At 38.9% G+C, this 27,047-nt stretch overlaps 1 protein-coding gene across 1 annotated transcript in view; it reads right to left on the reverse strand.

Moving 5' to 3' along the window:
• Positions 1 to 27,047, reverse strand: part of LOC122664067 (BEACH domain-containing protein C2) — a 60,410-nt gene that overhangs the window by 16,482 nt on the left and 16,881 nt on the right. The window contains exons 6-17 of the mRNA XM_043859753.1: positions 26,151 to 26,255; positions 25,817 to 25,930; positions 24,553 to 24,629; positions 22,436 to 22,517; positions 21,224 to 21,553; positions 18,485 to 19,107; positions 16,978 to 17,062; positions 16,287 to 16,481; positions 15,398 to 15,943; positions 15,182 to 15,325; positions 14,602 to 15,078; positions 12,151 to 12,299 (exon numbers count right to left, since the gene is read on the reverse strand). Coding sequence (XP_043715688.1) covers positions 12,151 to 12,299; positions 14,602 to 15,078; positions 15,182 to 15,325; positions 15,398 to 15,943; positions 16,287 to 16,481; positions 16,978 to 17,062; positions 18,485 to 19,107; positions 21,224 to 21,553; positions 22,436 to 22,517; positions 24,553 to 24,629; positions 25,817 to 25,930; positions 26,151 to 26,255 — 2,927 coding nt within the window. The remainder of the gene's footprint in view (positions 1 to 12,150; positions 12,300 to 14,601; positions 15,079 to 15,181; positions 15,326 to 15,397; positions 15,944 to 16,286; positions 16,482 to 16,977; positions 17,063 to 18,484; positions 19,108 to 21,223; positions 21,554 to 22,435; positions 22,518 to 24,552; positions 24,630 to 25,816; positions 25,931 to 26,150; positions 26,256 to 27,047) is intronic.

Below are 27,047 nucleotides of genomic sequence, written 5' to 3' on the forward strand. Positions count from 1 at the left end.
TTCTTAAAGAAAATAATGATTCTTCTTCAAAAGACATTGTTTGCTATGAGTGTAGGAAACCAGGACATTTTAGGGGAGATTGTCCGAAGATAAAGAAATACAATAAAGTATACAAAGCCGAACACTCCTTCGATTCAAGCGATGAAGAAGAGGAAGACGAAGAATCTCAAGAAGAAGAGCAAATCAACCTTGCTTTTGTGGTTATTGAAGATGAAGAAAGTGAAAATGAGGTAACCCCCACTTCTCCATCTCATAAGGATAAGGATTTGCTAGAATTAGAAGAAGCTTTTGAAGACCTCAACCAAAGTAGCATGGAGTTAGCTACTACTAAAAAGAATCTCTTAAAAGAGATAAATACCCTCAAAGACCAAAACACAACTCTAACTTCTCAAGTTAACTTAGAAGAAGAAAAAGAGAAATTGTGTAAAGACTTAGAATCTTTTACTAATGGTAAAAATAATCTTGATATTTTACTTGGATTTTCATCTAAAACACCTTTCAACAAGAAAGGGCTAGGCTATAATGTGAATATGAGTTCAAAGCAAACCCAAAACCCAAGTTCAAGTAAGATAGCAAGCAAGGGAGCAAAGAAAAATAAGTTTTGTAACTACTGTAGGAAGAAAGGACACTCAATTGAGGAATGCTACTCAAGAAAGAAAAGTCCTCAAGTTAAGAACCTCAATCCCAAAGGGAAGACTCAAAATACCCCTTAAATTGTTGTATACAATAATTGCAACAAGAAGGGACACACTATTTGGGAATGCTATCATATGAAGCAATCTTTTCACCGTCCTAGAAGACCTTACAATGGTCAAAACTGGAGAAGTCATCCAAATGTGCAAAGACCACCCAAAAACCAAGGTTCACATAAGGTACCCCAAAACCAAAGACCTTGGAACCCCCAATCATACCCAAATTGGTATGGTAACTAAATGGTTTGGAAACCAAGAGAAAGGTATGATACCAACATTGACGGACCCAACACACAATGAGGACCCACATTTTATTAAGTTTTATTTTTCCTTTATCCCCTCTTTTTGATAATGCCAAAGGGGGAGAGAAATGGGGAGAAAAAGTTGTTATGTAGTTTATCTTTTGAACATAAATTGTCTTCATATTATCTCTTTATATCACTTGATATTATTTATTTGTCATCATCAAAAAGGGGGAGATTGTTGGGGTAAATTCCACACATCACCTATTATGGTTTTGATGATAACAAATAAGTTAGTTGTACTAACTCTTTTCTAAAAGATGCATAGATAAGAGCAGAGCATCAAGTGAGGGGGAGCACTCAATTCAAGAGATTGATGCTCAAAGCAAATTGAACTTGTCCAATCTTTCAAGACATCAAAGAATCATGAAGAATGGAGAACAAGTTTTGAAGTCAAAGATCAAGACAAGTGAGAGGAACTCTCTTTGAAGATACTCATGTAAAGAAGTAAAGTTCAAGACTAGAAGAAGTTTGAATACTTAGAAATGTACTAAGATGTAAATTCTTTCGTTAAAGTCCATATGTAATGCACACACTAACGCATGCATACATGTAGTGTGACCCTAGGAAGTTGTTTTAAACACTTCTCACTTGGACTAAGACCAAAGAAATTGGCCCGGACTTATCCAATGGAATCGACCCAAGTAAGTCCAATAAAGGACTTAATTATGTCAGCAGAAATTTTATGATCCAGCATACTGGATCAGCTGTTGATCTCAGGAAAATGGTCACAGTGGCTTGGTTAAGTAAGCTGGATAAGGATCCAGCATACCGGATCCTATTTGTCTGCTGTTTGCCCTAATCCGGCATACTGGATGGCTATCCAGCATACCGGATCAGTGTACTACTAAGTCTCATTTGACCGTTATTCCTTTGTTTTAAAAGGAAATTAGGTGATCCGGCATACCGGATTGACATCCAGCATACCGGATTATATATGGCTTGTGGAATCCGAATCTAATCTAGATTCCAAATTAATTCAAGCCTCTTTGCCTATAAATAAACTCTTGTTTTAGGCTCTAAAAAATACAATTAATCATAATCAAGAGCCTCCAAGAACAAGTCACTCCCAAGTGAGATTTCAAGCACCAATCCAAGGCATTCAATCTCACTTAAGCTCCCTTCATACATATTTGCATTTAAGCTTCACTGTTTGAAAGGTAGCACAGTTTTCACTAAGGTTTGAGGTAATACTAAACCCCTTAGTGTTTATTTTCACTTTGCATAAGTTGTTTGAGTCCTCTTGCTCGGAATCAAGAGTAGTTGAGTCTTCTTGCTCGGAATCGAGATTGGTTGAGTCCTTTTGCTCGGAATCAAGAGTAGTTGAGTTCTCTTGCTCTTAATCAAGATTTGTACGAGTTCTCTTGCTCATACTCAAGATTTGTTTTAGTGGAATTCTCTCTAAGGTGAGAGGAGTGGACGTAGGCAAGTATTGGCCGAACCACTATAAATCTCTTGTGTCACTCTTTGATTTATTTATTCATTGCTTGTCTTTACATTGGTAACTTAGTTATTTCCGTATAAGTTTTTAATTTCCCTACCTTCACCTATTCACCCCCCCCCCTCTAGGTGAATTCACAGCCAAGTCTTTCAACAGTCCCTGGAGCCACATTAACTTGCAACTGCCATGGGACATGGCATGGAACTCAGGTTCAGCACTTGACTGGGCAACGACAATCTGTTTCTTGCTCCGTCAAGTGACCAGGTTACCTCCAACAAAAGTGTAGCAACCAGATGTAGACCGTCGATCATCAGGAAAGCTGACCCAATCAGAGTCAGTAAAGGCTTCCACCCGTAGGTGATCATAAGGGGGGAAAAGAATTCCCTTTCTTGGGCAGACTTTAAGTACAGTAATACACGGTTCACAGCTCCCCAATGGGAAGTATAAGGGTCATGCATGTATTGGCTAACTATGCTGACAATAAAGGTGATGTCTGGCCGAGTATGGGAGAGACAGATCAACTTTCCAACCAACTGTTGATATTGCCCTCTATCCACAGGGTCACCAGTCTTGCTATAGAGACGAACACTTTCTTCAAGAGGAGTGTCAGACATAGTTTTAGGTCTCAGTTTCGCCAGGCCACGAAACCGAGATATACCGAGATCTCGGTGAGATGATGCATTTTTTCCCGTCTCAACTCGGTGGTGGGTTTCGGTGGCCATATGGCCAAGATAGGTCCTGAAACTTGACATCCACCCTATTTTAGTCCTTCTAAACACAATGGAAACATTAGTTTTTACAAATTCAAACCCAAAATGGAACTTTGACTTCGGACCCTAGGTTGGTAGCCTATGACGTACCTAAGGTCTACCCTAGACTATTCCACACAGTATTTAGAACTCATATAATTAGAGTAGAGGTGTACACATAGTACAAGATCTCGGCGAGATCTCGCTATTTTCTCGGTTTCGGCAGCTCTCGAGACGAAACCACGTGCGATATCAAAAACATACAATATCTCGGTATCTCGCCGAGATCTCGACCTATATCTCGGTCTTGACTCGAACCAGACCAACTTATAACTTATAAAACCCCCCTCTCGGCGAGATTTCGACCCCAAAGTCGAAATCTCGCCTCTTCTCGCTAATCTCGGTCTGTTGTTAAGGGAAAATCCAACTTTGGTGGATTTTTTTGGCAAATCTCACCTCTAAGTGAAGATTAAAACCTATGGACTCAACATTCAAGCTTCAACATCAAGAGAGGGAGTTGGTTTGCTTCTCAAGAACACTGTTAGGTAACTATTCATCTCAAAAATAATTTTTTTCATAGAATCATATGTTAGAGTTGTTAGAATATCTTGTATAAGGGTAGTTCTATCATTGTCCTGTTATAAGACATGACCAAGTTGTATTTTTCTTGTTCTTGTTTTATTTCCCTTTACCTCCCTAGGGAGGTCTATGTAATTTGGAAGAATTTATTAATGAAGTAATATGTGTGTTGAGAATCACTCAACACACATAACCGATTCTCTCCCAACTCTTCTTCTCTTCTCTTCTTCCCCTTTCCTTCCTCCTAGCTGTTAACTCTTTAATCTTCCATTAGAATCGATCCATTGAAGCTTTAACTTGGTATCAGAGCTAGCATCTCTGGTTTGAAAGTCGGTTCAGCTCAGTTGTTGTCTTCTCCTCTCTTTGAAACCCTATAAATGTAAAGGGGGTTCCATTAGAGGCTTTATATGTGAGATACTATTCTTCTTACAGCCTTGGCAATGGTATTCTTTAAACCAAGTCCATATGGAGAGAGTTTAGGAGCTGCTGAAGTGTTTTGAAGCTTTGGAAGATGCCTGCCTAGCTACCGCCAGCCTGTGAAGCATTTGCCTTGGTTCTCCTTCTCCTCTCCATCTCTTGAAATGAGACCTAGTGCATTTGAATCGCCTAGGGATGTTATCTCAGACCCCCAACCTCTTGGTTGTTAAGAGGAAGGGTACTTAGCTTCCAACTGTTGTGAAGCATTGGAAGCAAACCCAATTTTTCCGCCAGCAGTGGGCTATTTCAAATTCGATTCTGCCTTTAGCAGATTTGTTTGCCTTGGAACTTGACTCATTCAAGTCGTGAGAGTGCTGTTTTGAAGCCCTAAAAGCTTGTTCTTGAAGGTGGAAGATTGGAAGACTGCTACTGCCTTTTTTTGGTGCTATACGGGTATTAGCAGCTCTGTTTCTGCGTCTTGTTTGACCTTTTTTTGAAAATCGCTGCATTGAATGATTGTTTGTTGCTGAAAATGGAATGTGTGCATCTTAGTACACTTGTTGGGTGTTATGAACTGAAGTTCCTTGGCTGTTAGAAGGATTTGGTTTGAGTTATGCAAGTTTTTTGCTCTCTGTATGCCTGCTGTTTTTTAGGCTTGGTCTCAGCCTAGTGATTTGGTTGATTGAGCACTATTTGTGTATTGGTTTGCCTCCTTTGTTTGGGCTGAGTGTACTCCCCACCTGAGCAAAACACTATATTGATTGTTGAATGCCCATTATGTCTACTATGTCAGGACAAGATTCTGAGGTCAATAGACCAACTACAGCTGGCAGCCTGAGTAGTGGTTTCCCAACCATGGCTTCCTTTGATAACCCCAACACCCAAATTTCTGTTGTGAAGTTGGACAATACCAACTACTTGGATTGGTCCCGTTCTGTGAAGTTGTCCCTATGCAGTAGGGGAAAGTTGGGATACATTACTGGGTTCATCACAGCTCCTGCTACAACTGATCCAGGCTATCTCAAGTGGGAGACTGAGAACTCCACTATTATGACTTGGCTGATATTCTCCATGAAACCTGAGATAGGTAGGAGGTTTATGAGTAAGGAGACTGCGAAAGATATCTGGGACAGTGTCTCCAAAGTTTTTGATAGAGTTGGAGATGCAACAAAGGTGTATCAAATCCTCCAAAAGATCATCCATATGAAACAGGGTGATAGGAGTATATCTGAGTACTACAACTCTGTTATTAGCTTGTGGGAGGAATATGATCACTATAACAACCTCCAGTTGTCCAATTCTGATGATCAGGCAAAGGTCTACAGGAGCCAAGAAAAGGAAAGGATCCTTATTTTGCTTGGTGGTCTTAACCCAGAGTATGAGCCTCTTCGCCTGCAAATCTTAGGAAGATCTCCCTTTCCATCTTTGGATGAAGTGTGCAGCTACTTGCAAAGTGAGGAAACCAGGAGAACCACTATGAATATTGCACCATCAACAGAGAGATCTGCTCTTGTTTCTAGTTCCCACAGAGACAGGAAAAGTGGGGGGAAAGGCCAAGGGCTACCTCGTGGAGATCACCGTGAGAGATTTAAATGTGATCATTGTGGCAAGCTTGGACACACTAAGGATAGGTGTTGGGATCTTCATGGACAGCCCCCTGGTATGCCTGTGGTGGTTCATCTAGTGCCCGTGGAGGCAAGCGAGGGGGAGCTAGGGCTCACTCTGTGACATCTGAGTCTGAGACACCTGGACCCCAGCCGGCTCCTGATTCTCTCTCACAGGATGATATTGCAACCCTCCGCCGGCTGATGTCTCACCTTGGAGGATCTGCCACTGGTTCCACCTCTGGGAGGTCTACTACTTCTGCCTCAGCTCTGCAGGTCTCGTCTGCTCCTCCTACTGCACCCACCTGGATTATTGACTCTGGAGCCTCTAATCACATGACCGGTATGTCACAGTACTATGATTCCTACTCCATTTGCTCTGGCCGGGACAAGGTAAGGGTTGTTGATGGTTCCCTTTCTTCTGTCTCTGGTAAGGGCAATGTGCGAGTTACTCCTTCTATTTCCCTTGAGTTTGTCCTTCATGTTCCTGATTTTACTACTAACCTATTATCAGTGAGTCACCTAACCAAATCCTAACATTGTTGTGTCAATTTCTTTCCTTCCTATTATGTTTTTCAGGATTTGGAGACAAAGAGGGTTATTGGCAGTGGGACTGAAAAAAGAGGACTCTATCTTCTTAAACCGCGGTTATCTTCTCAATCTACTACTGCAGCTTATGTTTGTGGTCGGAGTGGCCGTAGCACTTTGGAGTCTGTACTGCTTTGGCATCAACGTTTGGGTCATCCCTCTTTTGTTGTTATGAGGAGACAGTTACCCCACTTGTTTACTTCTTTCCCTTCATCTTATGTTTTTCAGTGTGAATCTTGTATTTATGCTAAACATTGTCGCACATCTTATTCTTATCGTGGTAATAGATCTACTGCACCTTTTTCCCTTGTTCATACTGATGTTTGGGGACCTTCCCTTACTACTTCTTTATCTGGATTTCGTTACTTTGTTTCATTTGTGGATGACTATTCTCGGTCTACTTGGACTGTTTTGTTGAAACAAAAGAGTGATGTTTGTGATGCTTTTAAGGATTTTTATCAACTTATCAGTACTCAGTTTGGTACTCAGTTTGTGATACTTTTCTTCCCTCAACATTCTGTTCAAGGGGAGAGTACTAGCAGTAAACAGAATGCTGATGTCATTCCTTTTCTATCTCCCTTGCCAACCTCCACTTCCCCATTCCTATTTGATATTGGAAAGTACAAAGAAGTGGATGTTGTTGATGATGTTGATGTTGATGGTGTTGTTGATATTGATGCTAGTAGTGGTGGTGATGCTAGTAGGAAAGAAGAATACAAGGGAATAAGATTCAAAGAAGATGGTGTATTCACAAGAGGTGAATGCTTGTTGAAGGGAAAAGGGAAGCAACCATGGTATAAGCAACCCTGCCAAAACCCCTCTTTGGATCCACATCCTCAGTCTCATCCTCCTCAGTCAGGTAATTCTTCTCCTTCTGAATTAGATCTTCCCATTGCTATGAGAAAGGGGAAGAGAGCCTGTACTAACCCCATAGCCCAGTTTGTTTCCTATGACTCCATTTCTCCTATAGGTATTGCTTTTTCCACTGCCCTTGAGTCTTCTTCCATTCCCAAAAATGTCACAGAGGCCTTATCCAATCCAAAATGGATGCAAGCAATGTCTGAGAAAATGGTGGCTCTGGAGAAGAACAATACTTGGATACTAGTTGATCTTCCCAGGGGGAGAACTCCAGTTGGATGCAGATGGATTTATACAATCAAGTATAGATCCGATGGTACAGTGGAAAGGTACAAAGCTAGGCTGGTTGCAAAAGGGTATAGTCAGGTGTATGGCATTGACTACCAGGAGACTTTTGCCCCTGTAGCCAGGCATAACTTAATCAGGGTTCTTCTTTCGGTGGCAGCCAATAAAGATTGGCCAATGTACCAATTAGATGTGAAGAATGCATTTCTTCATGGAGATTTAGCAGAAGAAGCGTACATGCAGCCTCTACCTGGTTTTAAGTGTCCCTCAGCTGAAGGGAAAGTGTGTCTCTTGAAGAAAGCTCTCTATGGGGCTCAAGTAGTCTCCTAAGGCCTGGTTTGAGAGATTTAGACAAGCCATCCTGAAGAATGGGTATTATCAAAGTCAAGCTGACCACACCTTGTTTATCAGGAGAGGTAATGGTACAGTTACAGCTCTCATTGTCTATGTTGATGACATTATGGTAACTGGGAACGATGTTACTGAGGTAAACAAATTGAAATCTTATTTGGCTAAACGGTTTGAGATCAAAGACCTTGGACTCTTGAAATACTTCTTGGGTATTGAAGTATCTATATCAAGGAAAGGAATCAACATTTGCCAAAGAAAATTTGTCTTGGACCTTCTGAAAGAGACAAGCATGATGGGGTGCAAACCAACCACTTCCCCCATTGATCCGAATCATAAACTTGGTGATGAATGTAGTTCTCCTCTTATAGATGCAAGCAAGTACCAACTAATCTATCTCTCCTTGACTCGACCAGACATCTCTTATGCAGTTGGAGTGGTGAGTCAGTTCATGCATGCTCTCAGGAGTAGACATCTGGATGCAGTGTATCGCATCATTAGATACTTGAAATCCTGTCCAGGAAAAGGTCTTCTATTTGCCAGGCATGATCATTTGCAAATTGAAGGCTACACAGATGTTGATTGGGCTGGTTCAGTCTCTAACAGGAGATCTACTTCTGGGTACTGTACCTTTGTGGGTGGTAATCTAGTTACCTGGAGGAGCAAGAAACAACCAGTTGTAGTTATATCCAGTGCGGAGGCCGAGTTTAGGGCCATGGCTCATGGAGTATGTGAGCTTATATGGCTAAAGAGACTTCTTCAAGACTTGAGCTTTGAAACTGAAGGGCCAATGAGACTTTATTGTGACAACAAAGCTGCTATAAGCATTGCCCATAATCTGGTTCAGCATGATAGAACCAAGCATATTGAGGTTGATCGTCACTTCATCAAAGAGAAGCTGGATTCTGGGTGCATTTGTACTCCCTTTGTGAAGACAAGTGATCAAGTAGCAAATATCTTCACCAAGGGTCTCACTCCTAGTCTATTTGGTACCTTATTGTGCAAGCTGGGAATGTATGACATTTATTCTCCAACTTGAGGGGGAGTGTTAGAGTTGTTAGAAGATCTTGTATAAGGGTAGTTCTGTCATTGTCCTATTATAAGACATGACCAAGTTGTATTTTTCTTGTTCTTATTTTATTTCCCTTTACCTCCCTAGGGAGGTGTATGTAATTTGGAAGAGTTTATTAATGAAGTAATATGTGTGTTGAAAATCACTCAACACACATAACCGATTCTCTCCCAACTCTTCTTCTCTTCTCTTCTTCTCTTCTTCCGCTTTCCTTCCTCCTTGCTATTAACTCTTTAATCTTCCATTAGAATCGATCCATTGAAGCTTTAACTTCATAAGCAATGTGTTACAAAGTACACCAATCATTTTTTCCATAGAAACATTATCAAAATAGTGAAAAATATCTGTTTTACCTTCAGCCACTCGTTTCGGTACTTGCTACTCTCAAATGGTAGGACTTGTTACACACTTATACTTGTATTTGTTTAATCTATGTCTCTTACTTTCTTTCCAAATTTCTAACAATTATTAACAAACCATCACCATATATGATTATGAAATATGAATATGATGCCTAATGCTTAAATGGTTTATGGTTTGATATATTTTAATTCCTAATGCTTACTTAATTTGTTTTACACCTCTACTTTAATTATATGAGTTATAAATATTGTGTGGCTTAGCCTAGGGTAGACCTCACAATTCACATACGCTGTAGACTATCAACCTAGGGTCCAAAGTCAAAGTACCATTTTGGGTTTGAATTTGTAAAAACTAATGTTTCCACTGTGTTTAGAAGGCCTAAAATAGGGTGGATGTCAAATTTCAAGAGCTATCTTGGTCATATGGCCACTGAAACCCACCATCGAGTTGAGACGAGAAAAATGCAAGATCTCGGTACATCTAGGTTTCGTGGCCTGGCAAAACCAGGGGCGAATGGGTGTAAAACAACTTAAATAAGCATTAGGAGTTTAAATACATCAAACCATAAACCATTTAAGCATTAGGCATCATATCCATATTTTTTTCAATTTTTTTGCGAGAAAATCATTTTATTATACAGAAAAATAAATAGTTACCTAACAGTGTTCTTGAGAAGAAAACCAACTCCCTCTCTTGATGTTGAAGCTTGAATGTTGAATCTACAAGCTTTAGTCCACTTAGAGGTGAGAATTGCCAAAAAAAAATCCACCAAAGTATGGTTTTCCACTTCAAAACAGACAGAGACTGGCGAGAGGAGGCGAGATTTCCATTTTGGAGCCGAAATCTCACCAAAAGGGGGTAGTTTATAACACTTAAATTGATCTGGTTCGACTCAAACCGAGTTATAGGTAGAGATCTCGACGAGATATTGTATATTTTTGGTATTGACTATGGTCTCATCTCGAGAGCTGCAGAAACCAAGAAAATAGCGAGATCTCGCCATCGCCGAGATCTTGTACCATGGTGTCTGAAGGTTTACACCCTAACATGTCAGTTTCAGATAACAAATCCAAAGTGTATTTCCATTGAGAGAGAAACACCCCTTTGGTAGAAGTGTAGAACAGGCAACCTCAATCCCAAGAAAGTACCTCAATTGGCCAAGGTCCTTGATCTCAACCTCCTTCCCAAGATAAGAATTGAGACGAGAAATTTCCTCAGTGTCACTGCCAAATGCCAATGACAACAATATAGTCCACATAGACGATAAGAAGTACAATCTTGGATCCAGATCTCTTGATGAAGAGGGTGTGGTCAACATTGCTTTGTGTGTAACCAAAAGAGACCATTGCACCATGAAATCTTCCAAACCAAACTCGTGGGGACTGCTTCAATCCATACAAAGAACATTTCACCTTGCATACTTTCCTTTGAGTCTTTTGAGTAGCAAAACCAGGAGGGATATCCAGATATACCTCTTCTTCCAGTTCACCATGGAGGAATACATTTTTCACGTCTAGTTGCTGCAACTCCCATACAAGGTTAACAGCACATGACAAAATCACACGGATAGTGTTCATCTTCGCAACAAGAGTAAATGTCTCTTGGTAGTCAAGACCATAGGTCTGCGTGAATCTCCTAGCAACTAACCTGGCCTTGTAACTATCCACAATGCCATCCATATTCTGTTTGACAGCAAACACCCATTTGTAACTTACTGTCTTCTTTTGAGGAGGAAGAAAGACTATATTTTTTCCAGAGCTTACATCTCTTCAAACAAGGCTGCCTTCCACCGTGGATCTTGGAGAGCTTCCTGCTCATTTTTAGGGAGAGAGACAGAAGACAAAGAGGAAACAAAGGCACAGTATGAGGGGGAAAGAGGCTCATATGAAACAACCTGAGAAATAGGGTGTTGCGTACACACTCGAACCCCTTTACAGACAGCAATGGGAAGATCTAAAGAAGAATCTGAAATAATGGGAGACTTTGAAATAATAGGGGACTGTGGAGGGACATTACCAGGAGATAGCTAAGAAATAATATGACAAGTGATGAAAAAGAAGAAAAAAAATCCAAGGAATCCACCTATAAGAACCATGGATCAACATGGTTGAGAGGGAGAGTGCACTTGGCTGCAAATTTGATTTATTCAACTGACAAAAATGGCTAGGTTTACATCTTATATGGAGACCTCTAAACAAGGAAAATCCTACTCAAGACCCAAATTCTATTAACAAATCAAACTACACACTCCCTTCATCCCACAAAGAATGTATGTCTTGGAGTTTTTCTATGTCCCATTTTTTTTGTCTATTACAATATTAAATGCTTTCAAATTTTCCCAAATCCCACCGGCACATACTACTTAACCTATTTGATGCATTAAAAGAGGGAGAGAGGAATAAGAATTTAATGTCATGGTACTAAATAAATGAAGGATAATTTTGGAAGATCAGTGAAAAATATTCAGGCAACTAATGCAATAACAAACTCTCTATAAAAAGTGAGATTTTTAAAACTTGATAATCTCTGTGGGATGTATGGAGTAATGAGATCCCACATAGAAAAGTTCTGATGGCAACATAATGAAAACCATACTATCCATGCTAGAAACATAATAAAAACCAAACTAACCACCAGATTGTTGCCATTTTTCAATCATCACTAACTTACCTTCTCAAAAAGTTGGCAAGTAGATGCTTGCATTTCTATATACCCAAATTAAAAGATAAAAGCAGCTCAAATGATTTGAATGCTGTAATATACAATAAAAAAAGACACAACATGATAAAAATACTACTGAATGCTGCATGCAAACACAGTCACTTACTCAGCACCCTATATAATAGTCTCACCTTCTGCTAAAAATTTGATGAAGAGAAGACATCAACCAGCTCCAATCCTTTTCATTATACTTACTCTTGGAACTGGGACCCAAACCATCCTCCACAGTACTGTCATCAACATGATCATCCACTATGAAATTTATCCTTTTTGTTGTTACCTGAAAGAGAGTCACTAATCCATAAGCTTACTAACCATCTTCATGATATTTATATTGTTGCTAAAATTATAACAGGTTTGATTTGAAGAGCCCAACTAAACTATTAATATCAGTATTTGAAATATAATCTCATTGATATTTTGTGTGAAGTTACAACAAAACATAAAAATTGACAACTCTCTTTAGTTTCACTTCTTCAATATATACCTCAGTGAATGATGTAGTAAAAAGTAAGCATTACAAATATTATCACAGGAATACACACTACAAGCGAGAAGGAACACAAAATGATGTGTCTCAACCCAATCTCCCAGAAGAAAAGAGCAACACCGCATAACACTATCCAAAACTCAAAGAAACACAATTGGCGTACCCAGTGTACGAGGGTCTCGCCACTGTGGGGTCTAGGGAGGGTCATAATGTACGCAGCCTTACCCCTGATTTTGCAGAGAGGCTGTTTCCAGAATCAAACCCATGACCCCTTGGTCACAATCAAAGTTCTAAAACTCGGGTTTCGACTAGGTTTCAACCAGCCAGAAACCGAGTTCGTCTCGGTTTCGACCATATCTCGGTTGAAACCTGGGACTTTCTCCAGGCTAACTCGAACCTTGGTTTCGAGGCCCAGAAGTTGATTTTTTGCCCTGATTCTTGTTGTGCTACCTAGTTTTGACATTTTAAACTCAATCCATGCATTAGTTTCACATAGAGAACTCTAAAAATATTACTTGTAGTTTTGATCCAAGTTTGATACTGTATATTGTTCTTGGACATGGTATCGAATAAGGGTTGACCAAAACACAACTCCTTTAATATAAATCAGATTTAAGCAATCCTGGACTGAAAGCTTTGTTTTGATAGCTTTCCAACAAGTCCAAGATTGCTTAAATCTGATTTATATTGAAGGAGTTATGTATCGGTCAAACTTAATTTGGTGTGCGCGAATGCTGTCAAAATCGCTCTGAATGAAAATATTTTTTTGGACATCAAAACAAATGAATATTTTACTGCACTTTTGGCTTTTAGCAATGTTTTACCATATTAAGATTTATGGAATTTTTAGATTTGAGAAAAACCCTAGCATTAGAAAGTTGAAAATTGCACCTACCGGCAAAAATCCAGTTTTTGTTCTTGAACAGGGGTATTGACTTTTTTTCCTTTTGGAATTTGATTTTTTAACTATTTGTATTGGATTCAAATAGGGGGGTATTTGCATATTTATGAATAATATCTTAAGTAAATGAAATACTATTTCATTTACTTAAATGATATTAGACATAACCTGGTTTCCGGCCTGGTTTCTGGCAGTTTCTGGCATAAATATCTGTTTGTCCTAGTTTCGAGCCAAGTTTCCCCAAGTTTCGATGGGCATAAGTGTCGAAACTACCTAAATATGGTCGAAACCAGTCGAAACCATCGAAACCCGGTCGAATTCAAGGATTTTATAAAGTCCCCCTTCAACTCATCTCAGAAACCTGCGAAACTGAGTTAACTCGGTGGTTTCGGCAGGTTTCGGTTGAGTTTATCTTCCATGGTCACACTGGAGCAACGTTACCGTTACACCATCAAAGAAACACAACTATAGAAAAGAAAAACATAAAGATTAAAAGAATAGAAAAGAGCAGGACAAACTAAAATCAACCCCAGTGGCTTATCCTGGCACTGGAAGAGGATTTTCTCTCCCCACCAACCCAACTTCTGGATTATGACATACCCTTCAAGCAATTGTTTATCTCCTTGTTCTCAACAATTATTATTTACTATTTACAGTACTCCCATCTATACCAGATTTTCAGTAAATTCTTCCGATGTTTTCAACTTGTAACAGGGCAGAGCCCTAGAAAACCAGAATCGAGAGAGTGTAGAGAGAAGATGGAGAAGAGGGACAGGAGAGAAAGCTTATGATCGAATTGATCAGCCTCCTGCCCCATAGCTTTATTTATAGGTTTAACTTACAACCAGAAAATCCAATTACAACTAGGAAACATAATAAAACTAGAACTAAAAACTATAACAAGACTTAGAGGCCTAATCTAAGTACAAGGACACCAAAGTACAGAATCTCGATTAGAACTAGGAATAGTTTAATCGAGATTCTCCCAACTATTCTCATGCTCGATACTTTAACACAACTCACATTAAACATATTATAATAGAAATGCATTTAATAATGTACAAAAGAAACCTGAGGGATTGTCACTTTTTCAGATTTGTTGAAATCAGAGTCTGCAAATTTATATCCAAAACTAAACACATGCATATCTAAACAAGGAAATCACATCTCAGAGAGAGACATGAAACTTACTTGGAAGGTTCCTCTTATTACTCTCAACAGTCGTACCATCGACGAAGAAAGTTCGAGAATAATTCTTTCGTCAAGTTCACTAGGAACATACCCAGGTGCAACATCTGACGTATTTTGGACCAAATCTCGGTCACTAGCAATTTGAGCATCACCAGATTCCAGTGCAACCTGCACAGGCTGCTCAGATGTTGAAGACAGATTCTGCCGATTGTCCCTATCCTGTTCCCTAGCATGTGTTCTATCCTCCAAATTATCAATGTCTGTGTGTTCATCATCCTCGTTTATCTCCATTGAAATTGCTTCCGTTACCAATATAGAAGTAGCAGAAGGAGATATTGCATTCTCTTGATCATGTTTCAGTTGGAGATTGTCTTCATAGTTAGCAGCCGCACCCAAATGATCAGACCCTATGTAGTTCCTTCTCAAACATATTCTCATCCTAGAAGAACTTTCCATAAAGTCTAATTTCCAGAATTCCTGAGAAAATTTGACCCACAAATTTAGAGAACATGTCGGGATGACCTCCAACAATAAATGATATCAGAACATGTTATGACATAATGAATTAAATGGAACATACACGCTCTGGATTACATAGATCCTCTCTCAAAGGTCCAAAAAGACCTTTCATCTCAATCAAGTAATGTATCAGTTTGCGCCAAGCACGAGCTCCAGTGGACATACGATGGCGATCTATTACATCAACTTGTGCACGCCTGTCAATCTGCAGAAAGGTGTAAGTTCTAGTCCATTACATTAATAATTGCAGACATAAGAAGCATTAAAGTACCCATACCTCTGACCGTTGCATGGTTCTTGCCAAAGCAAAACTTGTAACGAGGACTGCAACATATTTATAGCATAGAGCATTGAAATCTTTCCCTGAAACTGATTTTGTATCAACTGACTCCAAGCATTCCATCCAGGCAGTCCCCATGGCTTCAGAGATATTCCACCTCTTCACACGCCCCATATCACTTGCACTCCTCCGTTGTGCAGATGTGGCCATTGCTACAGCACTCAAACCCCTTCCGGAACCAATTTTTGCATTCCTCTCGAGATCACGTGCAGCTGCCAAAGCAGCAGCCTTTGCAGCAGCCTTGTCCTTTGGGATAACTGGTGTCTTTGTAGGTGTCTCTAAAGGTTTTTGAAAGCTTGAGAATGTGTGAAGCCTAGCTGTTTTACGCTCAAGCAATGATGTGTCACGCCTAAACGGTGTAGTTGTTACAGGTGTTACAGTTTCACCACCAGCGGCTCCAGCAGCAATCATTGCCAATGCCATTGCAGCAGGAGGTGATGCAAATGCAGCAGCCCAGCCTGGGGATATCATGGCCAGAGCAGCCTGAAACAAATTTATCTAGAATGTCTCAAACAATGCATTAAGAGAATCAGGGTATAAAATTATAATCAGATACATGCATAAATCCATTTATGGCCTTCTGTTGATGAGTTTTTACAAAATTTTCAACAGATAACAATCGAGTTTCTTCCATCGTGAAGCTTGAACAGCAGTGGTTCTATCCTTGTTTTTTGAGCTAAAAAACTCTTAATTGTTCTCCTTGCAAATTGTATCTTCATCATGCTTACATTACAGCATATTGTCATGGTGGGAGTTCACACTCACACATGACAACCAAAAATACACCCAAATGAAAAGAAACATGGGATATATTGTGTTTAATCACCTCAACAGGTAATGCATCAGCTGCCAAAGCACGATCATCAACAATGAGGGGATTTACACCATCAGGAGAAGTAAGCTCATGAATTCCTGCCAAAAGTGGGCGCCATCGCCTCAGAATGGCAACAAATGGTGGTAAAATGGCCTCCATGTACTGTTTACGTAGAGGTTTCTTGTCCTTGCTAACTGCATGCCACACCTGCACCATATAACTCGGTAAAAAGATAACTTTGAAGACCAATTATCTACAAGCAGGATAGCTAGTTCATCTATTCTGGATGAAATAAGTATTACTCCCTCTGTCCCACAAAGAACACACTTTTTCCATTTTGTTATGTTCCAAATTGTTTGTCCACTGTACAAAAATAATTTTTAATAAGTTCGACATGTTACCTGTTGCCATTTGTTATCACATTTTGCAATTGGAAAATAAATGGGTGAGGAATCTCTACACAGAAAATACGTGGGGGGATGTTGGAATGAGTGGACCCTCAATGCTTTAACCACTCCATAACATTTGGAATTTTTTCTAAACAAGAGGATCATTATGGGATGGAAGTAGTAAATGCAAGGTTCAGCAGTTATAAAGAGTCAATAGATCCACAAGTAACAACCCAGGAGGGCGAGGGGGGGAAGATGCAACTTGCAAGAACATAGTTTAGAAAATAAATCAAACTAGCACAATCAAAACTAACCTCAGAATAAAGAACACAAGATGCAACCAATACCCTCTGTCTCCGAGACTCAGAAATTGGCATGTTTAGGATAGGTGAAAGCACACTGTTCATCAAGACTCTAAATTAGTTACAAGTCATTCAAATTAACTAAAATATTGAATTGAATGCTAGTCAAGGAAATGATGCTACAGCCTCATCAAGACATCATGAAGAATGACAATCACATTAGATTAGATAGAAAAGAGATTTTATTATATGCACATTCTTGCCTGCACAATCTTAAGATTCCCTTTGCATGCTTGTATAGGCTGTCTAAGAAAAATTGTACAAGGAATATAACCATAAATTGAAAAAGAAAACAAGTTCTAATATTTAATTCTGATTATTTCTATTTTTAGGATTGTATCTTTCTACTCTCTTTTTCTTGCTACCACTTGTAACCTTTGTCATTGTCTCATTAACATCTTCTGCCATTCCCTATCAAGGAAAAAAAATTACCACATGGAACTTCAGAATACAAACAACACATTGGAAATATAGCCAAATTGCAGCTAAATTGACCTTTTAGTTGAGTCATTTGCACCATGGATCTTATCTTCTATCACTACCACAAATGGTTATGGCCAACTTTAAAATGGATAACCTAGTTAAACAGTTTGGACTTCACATCTAGCAGGGAGCTGTGGAAGCTGCATATGTAAATCAGATAAACGCATTAGAAAGTCATTTGAGTTGGTATGGACTTTTGGAACGGAGGCCTTTGAAATGCTCCAGTACGAAAGGATTACTTGATTCAAATAGAAGGAGATAAAAGAGCTATGAGTAGCCTGAAATGACTCTAGGAGAAGTGGTGAGGAAAGACATGCATAGTCAAGGCAACTAGGCAACTGAAGGCGTTAGAGGGGTGCTTAGGCGACAAGGTACCCACCTAGGCGTCGCCTAGGTGCCCTAGGCATGCGTTAATAACTATATGTAATAAAACAATAACAATGATATATAATTATGTTTACAAACAACATAGAAGCCATATCAATGCAATATGAATAACTATGCTAGTAATGGCCTTATATGAGAAAACCAACATATTATAAACAAATCATGTATAAGCACATTCACCAAAAAAAATTTAATAAACATAAATCAACGTAAAATCGTGAAGTGTCAAAAAGGCATGTTGCCGCCTTGGACCCAAAATATAGCAGTTAGAGCCTGGACGCCTAGGTGACACCTTGAAAACTATGCCGTTAGTGTTCTGCAAATGTCTTCTGGAATACTTATGGACAATTGTATTTCCTCTTCTTTTCTTTTCTTTTTTTTTTATGGGTGGGGGAGGTGAGCAGGTATTTTGTTAATGGTATCAGTACAAATATCAGTCATCGGCCAATACACCCGATCCGATATCGATTCCTAAAACCCTGGAGGTGAGTCATGAATGATGACTGAGTAATTCCATTTGATTGCAGCAGTTTTAGTATGACAGATTTCATAAAGCCTGAAGACTGAAGATCTGATACTTCAGAATTACCTCCATAATAATGCTGATCTTGGTTTCCTCGTTGGCAGACGACTATTGTTATCTGATGGTGCTACATTGCCTGCTTGCCAATTTAAACCTTCTGATATGTCATCCCTGATGCTTACGTTTCTCATAAGCATACCATCGTCCCCATTATCTTCCTCCCTCATTGAAACAAGTACCATCCGGAGCATGCATAAGAATGGCTGATCACTGTCCAACAACTGGTAAAGGGCTGTCATTCCTCCCATTCCAGTGCCAGATCCTCCCCCAATACCAAGACCTCCTCCAAGTCCAGATTCATCTAACAGCAATGCTTGGAGCATTGTAACTGACTTCTTTACAAGAGGAAGCTCAATCCAATTACCATTAGCATCCTTTTCCAAGGCAGCACTCCAAGATTCCCAACCACAGCCACCACCACAAAAGACAGTGGTTTTGGAGGAAAGGCCAACCCCATACCACAAGCGGCTCCTATACTTCCAACCTTCAGCTAGATCCAAGGTGCAGCTCCCATATGACACAAAAGCACATCGAACAGATTCATATGGTTCTGCCGCTGCAGCAGCAGTGAGACGTTCCATCACTGCTGCAGAAATTTGACCATTTGCATCAGCCATAGAAGCAAGAACCTGATTAAGCTCAAAGATTAGAAACGAAATAAGAAAGAATCAATAGGAATGGCAATATAACATTAGAAAAATAAAATGAAAATCCACTTCCTTGGATGAAAGCTTAAACTGGAAAGCATATACAACTTCAAGTTTATTTCCTTTCCCCCAACCCCCACCCCCTTTTTTTTGGAGGGGGGGGAGAAGGTTCAAGTTAATACAGATAAAGAAAAAAAGAAAACGGGAAAAAAAAAAACCAGCAGCCATTCAAAAATTCTACACATTATAGAATAGAAGGCAATGCACAAGCATTTTCCTTGGTGGGTATGTACATACAACTACGAACAAGTACGACCAAAATAACAGGCAATACAGTGGCACCAATTTTGATCAGCAGTATACAAAGCATATAGGTTTCTGCATTTAAAGCACTATTCCTATTCATATAGAATTAAAAAATAAGCTGTTCAAGTATGAAAAGCCTCTAGACCTCTGGTTTACCTACTAGGTTAATTCAGTTGAACAAAGTAGCACAAATTAAAGGACTAGTAACTAGTAAGTGTAAGTGTCGTAGTAATTTCAATAGTTTTTTATGTTGTACATACTGATGAGTGTAGTACTCAAATTTTCACCTCTCACCAATAGAGATCTATGAATAGCTTCTGATGCAGGATATCATAACAACTTATCAAACCCTGCAGGTTATGGGCAACCAGAAAATATTCTAGTTCTGAATGTGAACTATACTGGTGCAGGCTAAGGCCAGCTTTCGAGCCCCTTATCTAGTAAGGGTGCTTGAGTGCAGACAATTCAAATAATAGACAAAAGTAAAACAGAAGAAACTCAATGGATAAAAGCCACAGCATGGGGTTGTTATTGGAAGCATTATGAACAACAGGAACATTATGATCTATGAACAGCTTCTGATGCAGGATATCATAACAACTTATTATACCCTGCAGGTTTTGGGCAACCAGAAAATATTCCAGTTCTGAATATGGACTACATTTTTTTGGGTGAATAAGAATTTCATTACCAAAAGAGAGGAAAACAAGGGGCCCCGAGGGGAAGAAGAAAAAATAAAAAATCCAAGCCCTAGCTTAGCTAAAGGCCAGCAGAAGAAGCAAAAGAAACATTAGAGTTTCTTCCCTACATTGGACTACATTGGTGCAGGCTAAGGCCAGCTTTTGAGCCCCTTATCGAGTAAGGGTGCTTGAGTGCAGACAATTCAAATACTAGACAAAAGTAAAACAGAAGAAAACGAATACTATGAATGAATATTGATAAAAGTAAACCAAATATTATGAACAAAGTGTTCCTGTTGTTCATAATGCTTCCAATAACAACCCCATGCTGTGGCTTTTATCCACTGAGTTTCTTCCCTAATTGGTTTGAATCTCCATATGTAATTTCCTTTATAACATCAATATATTTGCAGCCATTTGTATCCCATTGCTTAGATTTGATGCTTGCCCCATAAAAGAGGAGTAAAAGAAAATGCAACTGTGAAGGCTAGAAACCAAAATCCAGAATCATACATTCAAGTGGTCAGGGAACCAAAGATCATTCCAAATTGCAATACGCTATATTGGTCCCCCACCAACCTCCAGATATTAAAAGATAAAGCAATTGAAAACTCGAATATAACGAACAAAGTGTTCCAGTTGTTCAGAATCCCTTACAATAACAATCCATTCCATGGCTTATATCCACAGGATTTTTTACCCAAGTGTTTGAGGCTTCATAAGTGAATACCTATATTCTAACAGTTGATCTAGCAACTGTTTGTGGCTTATTGCTTTGGTTTAATAATTGGAAAAGAGGGGGAAAAGAGAGGGTTAGGGCTAGAAACTGAAAGCCATAACCATATATTCCAGCGCCAATATCTGATGAGGCAAATATCTAAAAAATTATTTGTCAATAGTAATTGGAATTCTATTTCCCTCTAAGGACTATAGTCACAACCAAATCAACATGATAGTTATGGATGATTCATGATTATGAACATTGATAGCATTAAGTAGTGGGTTGAGGAGACTCAGAACAACCATATGAAGCGCAATACCACAATAATAGCCAAAAAAAACATGGGCAAATCACTATACATCATAAGAAATGCTTAGGATAGAGCACATACATCAAGAGAGAGTCCACCAGAGTCACTAGTTAAGGATTTTCGAGTGCCTTGAGCTTCAGATGATTCTCCAGCTGTTCTGGCTAATGAATTTGGGCGGCTACCAATGGTCGAAGCTGATGAACTAGGCGATCCAGGAGTATCAATAGAGCACGAAGAAATGAATAGCTGGCTTTGCAACCGCAAATGATCTTCAACAAGCATAAGAATAACTATTGCATTCTCTGCCAAAGCCACAGAAAGCTGAGCTGCAGTCTCTGCTTCTGCTTTAGCATCTTTTGGAGACAAACCCTCAGCGGCAACACCAGCAGCTGCTGCTGCTATAACTTGAGTCTGCCGCAAAAGAAAAGCTAGATGTAGTAATCATAGCAACAACAACAACAATACATATCACTAGGGCACTGATCCTTCTTAACTACGTACTGCTTCTTAACTACCCAACATTCTGCGCTAGGTCTCGAAGAGGGGTGAATACAAACAACGGCAACACACAACAAAGACCAACTAAATGGGGTCGACTGCAAGGACCTTTGATCTCCAATCAGCTCTATTTGAGATCATACTCGGAGCAAGGCCTAAGCTAAGCATGTCTTTCTTCACCACCTCTCCTAAGGTTATCTTAGGCCTGCCCCTAGTTCTTTTGGTTCCCTCAATCAGGATCATGTCGCTCCTCCGTACTGGAGCTCCGGAGGCCTCCGTTGGACATGGCCATACCATCTCAAACGATTCTCTCCAAGTTTATCATGAATCGGGGCTACTCCCAACCCAGCTCTAATATGATCATTCCTTACTTTATCCTTCCTAGTTTTCCCACTCATGCATCTCAACATCCTCATCTCTGCCACACCAAGTTTATTTATGTGGCACTTCTTCACAGCCCAGCATTACAACCCATACATCATAGTTGGTCTAATGACAGTCCTATAAAACTTTTAATACTATTATTCCAAAATTTCATTGGAGGGGGGCCCAATTAAATTGGAAGGATCTTTGAATCCACTGTTTATCTCTCTAGCATGTTCACACCAAAGCTACAGGTCTTTTAAAGTTTATGTTGCTTTTTCTTTCTACAACTAAAACTGACGCAAGAAGTTTTCAACATTAGCATCAAAGGAATCGAAAACAAAAAGCCATACCATGAACTTCACAAGTATTCCAACAACATCAAAATTACAGTTGAAATAAAGTGTTGACTAGCAAAGAAGCAGAAACTACCTGAACCCGAAGTTCCCTAGCAGCAAAATCCAACAAGCCACCCAAGAGTCTTCTCTTGAATATGGGCAATGATTCTTCACGTCTTCAAACATGAAAAATTTTGACCAAACCAAGTAAGAGATTCAATTACCAATGCTTGGAAGTTGGAACTAGGCAATAGATAATACAGAAAATATTTCAACTAAGAGAACCAAATTAAATGACGAATTTTAATGCAGTTTATTCTCAAAGAGGATATTTGCCTATCAAATAGGATGTTTGCCTAATCAACTCAAAGAACTTTCCCAGACCAATGGCATGTAAGCATGATATAGAGGAGAGTGACTGCCTAAAGTTAGAAATTTTAGGTTGGGGAAAACCCTGTGGAATTGCAACTATGATATAGAGGAAAGTGAGCTGAAGAGCCTACCGGTTATCTCAGAATGTCAAATTTCAGATCTAACAAACAATAGAAAACATGAAAACAGATAACATGAACAGATCAAACACAGTTTGATACACAGAATTTTAACCAATTTGATGAAAACTTATTTTATTTTACATAAAAAATTTGTAAAAATCAATTTTCTAGGATTGGCTTAGACAATCAAACTGAGCAACCCACCGGCCACCAACTGTACTTTAAAATGAGTGGACCAATTTTATGACCCACTTCTTGTTCAAATCCATTAACTTAACCAGCAGACTCTGATGAGATGGTTATACCATCATCCAACCAGGACATGGACTGTGCTTATAATAATAATTAGTTGATACAAATAAAAGAACATTTCAAAACATTACTAATGACATTTAAAAAATTATCCTTCCTAACTGATACCTAATCACTGAGCTACCAATTCAATTGTGTTATAAATTAACATTGTTCCATTCATCTTTTAAGGCTTAGAGTCAAACTCATACTTTCCCTGCATAACCCATCCAATTGAACCACTGATGGATATCCAGATTAATATATGGGTTGATGGCCAATTGTTGTAAATGAGTCACTTAGGGCTTATTTTAGTGGAAATAAGCTTTGGGTTGGGTTATATATGTGTTGGACGTTTGATCCCATGGGTTTATTTTGTAATTGGACAATTTAATGTGCCTAAAATTTGGGTAGAAAAAAGGAAAACGGGATTTACTTCCTTAGTTTAGTTAGAATCCTATTTTGAGTTTGTTTTCTTTATTATTTCACTTTCTTAGTCAATTTAGGTTACCTTCTTAGTTAAGGATAGGATTAGGCCTTTCCTTTTTAGTGTGTAAGTCTATTTTTGAGTCTTCTATATAAGTTTGTAAGGGAGGCCAGCATTGGACACGAATTTGATTAATGAAATATTGGTTTTAGCCTTTGTTAAAAAATCCTAAGATAAGTTGGGCTGAGATGCTCAGGGTGAGCTGAGATAGCCATCCCCTTCCCCAACCACCTCCATCGATCTCCAATCAAGCTCCATTCAAGTTTCAATTCTGCATAGCTGATCTCTTGAAGAAACATATTCAGTTGCTGGAATTTCTCTGCAAGGTTCAAGATATTTTTAAACAAGAAGTAAGTCTGAAATTGAAATTCTGCAATTATTCATCTTCACTTCTAGAAGGTCACATGCAAGGTGATTTTTGTGAGAATTCTGCCCAGCCAAATCTAACCGTTAGAACCTGTTGAAATTTTGATCGAATATTCCTCAAACTCTAAGAGAGGTTTGATTCAAATTTCATTACCATCCACCTAGCCGATTGTCTGAAATTACCCTTTGACCCCTTAATCCTATTTCTACTAGGATTCCTCAAAATTTCAGATTTAGTCATCTGATTCAACTATAACTTTCAGCATCTCTTCTCTCCCATATAATCGACACTCTCCTAACTAAACCCTAACATCTAACCCTAGGTCCCATCAAACCTTAACCCTAATTTTATAATTTTCACATATTTGACCTAGCCGAATTACCCATTCAAGAACAGACCCTGGTTATTGGTTCTAGTTGGTCTCCTACTAATCTAGAATTACATTATTAAGTTACCAAGTGTTGGTGGACCTAGTGGTTCCCATGAAATGAACTATATATATTTTTTTCTCCAGTGATAAATTGAGGTCATATTATACAAATCACAGTGCCTATTGCAATGCATGGAAGCACCTGGTACGTTGGTCTCCTGTGCTAGATCCACCAACCATAGATAGCCATTCTGCACAATGAATCGTAGCTTCAATATCCTGTAAAAGGAAGGTGTGACCAACTAATATAAATGAAATGGATAAAACAAGAACAAAGCAACATCAACTACAAAAATTTAAGTAACAAAGGGTAGGGAAAACGTCATATAGTAAGGTCCAACAGCAGAAAATTTTGAAAAAATACCAAAAAGAAAGACAACACATTATAAAACATGAATATTGATAAAGAAGGATGATATTCAAAATCTGGGTAGAATCCAAGAACAAATTTGTGTTTCAGTTAGTCTATTGGCACCCCCCCCCCCCGACAACACATTTCAAACATGAATACTGATAAAGAAGGATGATATTCAAAATCTGGGTAGAATTCAAGAACGAGTTTGTGTTTCCGTTAGTATATTGGCACCCCCCCCCCCCAACAAAACACAAACGCGCACATACACACAGCGCAAACAGTTCAGCAATTAATCTATAAACCATATTCTAAGAACAGTAAAAAATGGAAGCTCCACTTGAATAGACTAAGGCTTTGAGTAAAGCTAACAATAGACGAGACCAGATCGTTCCTATTGCTTTCTGAAGACTGAATTGGACTATAATGATTGAGTTGAACAGCACTGGAATGAACCGTAATTAATCTGGACAGAGTGAATTAAATGAGCTGGAACAAACAAGAATGAGTTGGATGGAAACCAACGCTATGAAACCCAATCCAACAAAATATTTTTGAACATCTGGTTGCAGGTTACTGGGCCGACCCACAGGTCAAACAATTTGGGTTAAGGGACATAAAAACATAGATATATTAAAGTAACCTGTAGCATGACTAAAGGTGTTACACTATGGTAAGGTCAAGTATTTAACATTTTTAATGGTCACAAAAGGGTGATGACCAGATGAAAGCGTAAAAAAGCTCAGGAGATGGAACAAATGAAAATACATCAATTTCTAAGAATAAAAACTAAAACAAAAGTAACCATCATTTAAATAGTGATGAATGGTCAAGGTCCATCACTTCTCCATGAATTTCAAAGTCAATGGATGTGGCGGAACAATCAAAGATAGTCACTAAACCATGTACCAAGTACATATATCCACATAACTGACATAAGTGAAATTATACCAAATTGAAAGGATCTGCAATACTTCTGTAATTGCTGAAAATGTTAAAAGGCCACCAGCAAGAAGGAATAAAGCACAAAATGCAAAGAAGAAAGAACTACAACCTTCCATCCATCCTTCTGTCGCATTGAATGCTCTAACATGATAATGAGGAAATTATGCACAATGTCCTCTATGTCACCAAGGCTTGCACCGCTTGAACAATTGGTTGAACCCATCTGCATGATCAAGCATTTCAATTAGCATAAAAAAGAGGATATATAAATGTAAACATGCATAAATATAATTCATATATGTATTATATACAGTTCACTACCAAAACTTCAAAATTGTCAATTATTTAATAATTCAAAAAGCACAGCATCTGAGGTTGGACTAATAGGGAACATCACAAAAAAAAAAAAAAACATCAGATTGAAGAGAGAATCATAGCTGTACCTCGTAATTGGAAATAAGGACCTCCAAGATCCACTCAGGCCATTCTTCCATTTTTGTAAGACTGCTTCTGTTTTCTGGATGACTGCAAGCCAAAAACAGAAGATCCTGAAATCATATAGAAAAGAACAGTTCAGAAACTAACACTTAGAAATCAAAAAAGGTTATTTGAATGGAAAAAGACAGAAAATGGATGAATAATAATAACTCTAATAATACCAATACCACAATCGCAATAATTATAAGAGTCTGCAGTGGTGGAACGGACGTTCTGCCAGCCAGCTATAGCAGAATATTCCATATTCCTATCCATTGATTCCATTGTATTTGAGTGTGAGGTGGGGCACAGGCATTCCACCAGCAAAACGTTCATTTTTCATATACGTTGATTCCATTTGGTTTTAATCCCAATCGCTGCCTTATTTGGGCTTAAAATAATAAATTGAATTATGTAATAGTTAGTTATCAGCTGTTACGAGAACAGCAGGTGTTTTAGTTTGCAATGGATAGTTTAGATCAAGTTGATTGAATGGTTGGATTTATCCTCATTCACATGAGTTAGGGTTTGCGGAGGGTATGACCAGTCAAGAGTCCTTGGCTTCTTTGAAAGCAAGCTAACTGGTTTCTTGATCTGTTAAGTGATTAACTCTTGAACCATTGGCAGCTGTTCAGCCACTGCTGACAGTTAGGAGAAGAAGTTTCCATCGCAGAGTTTCGAGTGTAGGATTGAATCTGTGAAGCCTATTTAGGTGATACGAAATGTTGGTGTAGTTCACATGGAATGAAGGAGGAATCATTGTAATGGATTCAGTGATCAAGATTGAAGCACTATGAATTTTCACCCCACAGAAATTGGGATTGGATGGTATCAGAGCTATGATTACTCCAAGTTCTAATCCT

Source organism: Telopea speciosissima, chromosome 6 (assembly GCF_018873765.1).
Source record: "Telopea speciosissima isolate NSW1024214 ecotype Mountain lineage chromosome 6, Tspe_v1, whole genome shotgun sequence".
Lineage (NCBI taxonomy): Eukaryota > Viridiplantae > Streptophyta > Magnoliopsida > Proteales > Proteaceae > Telopea > Telopea speciosissima.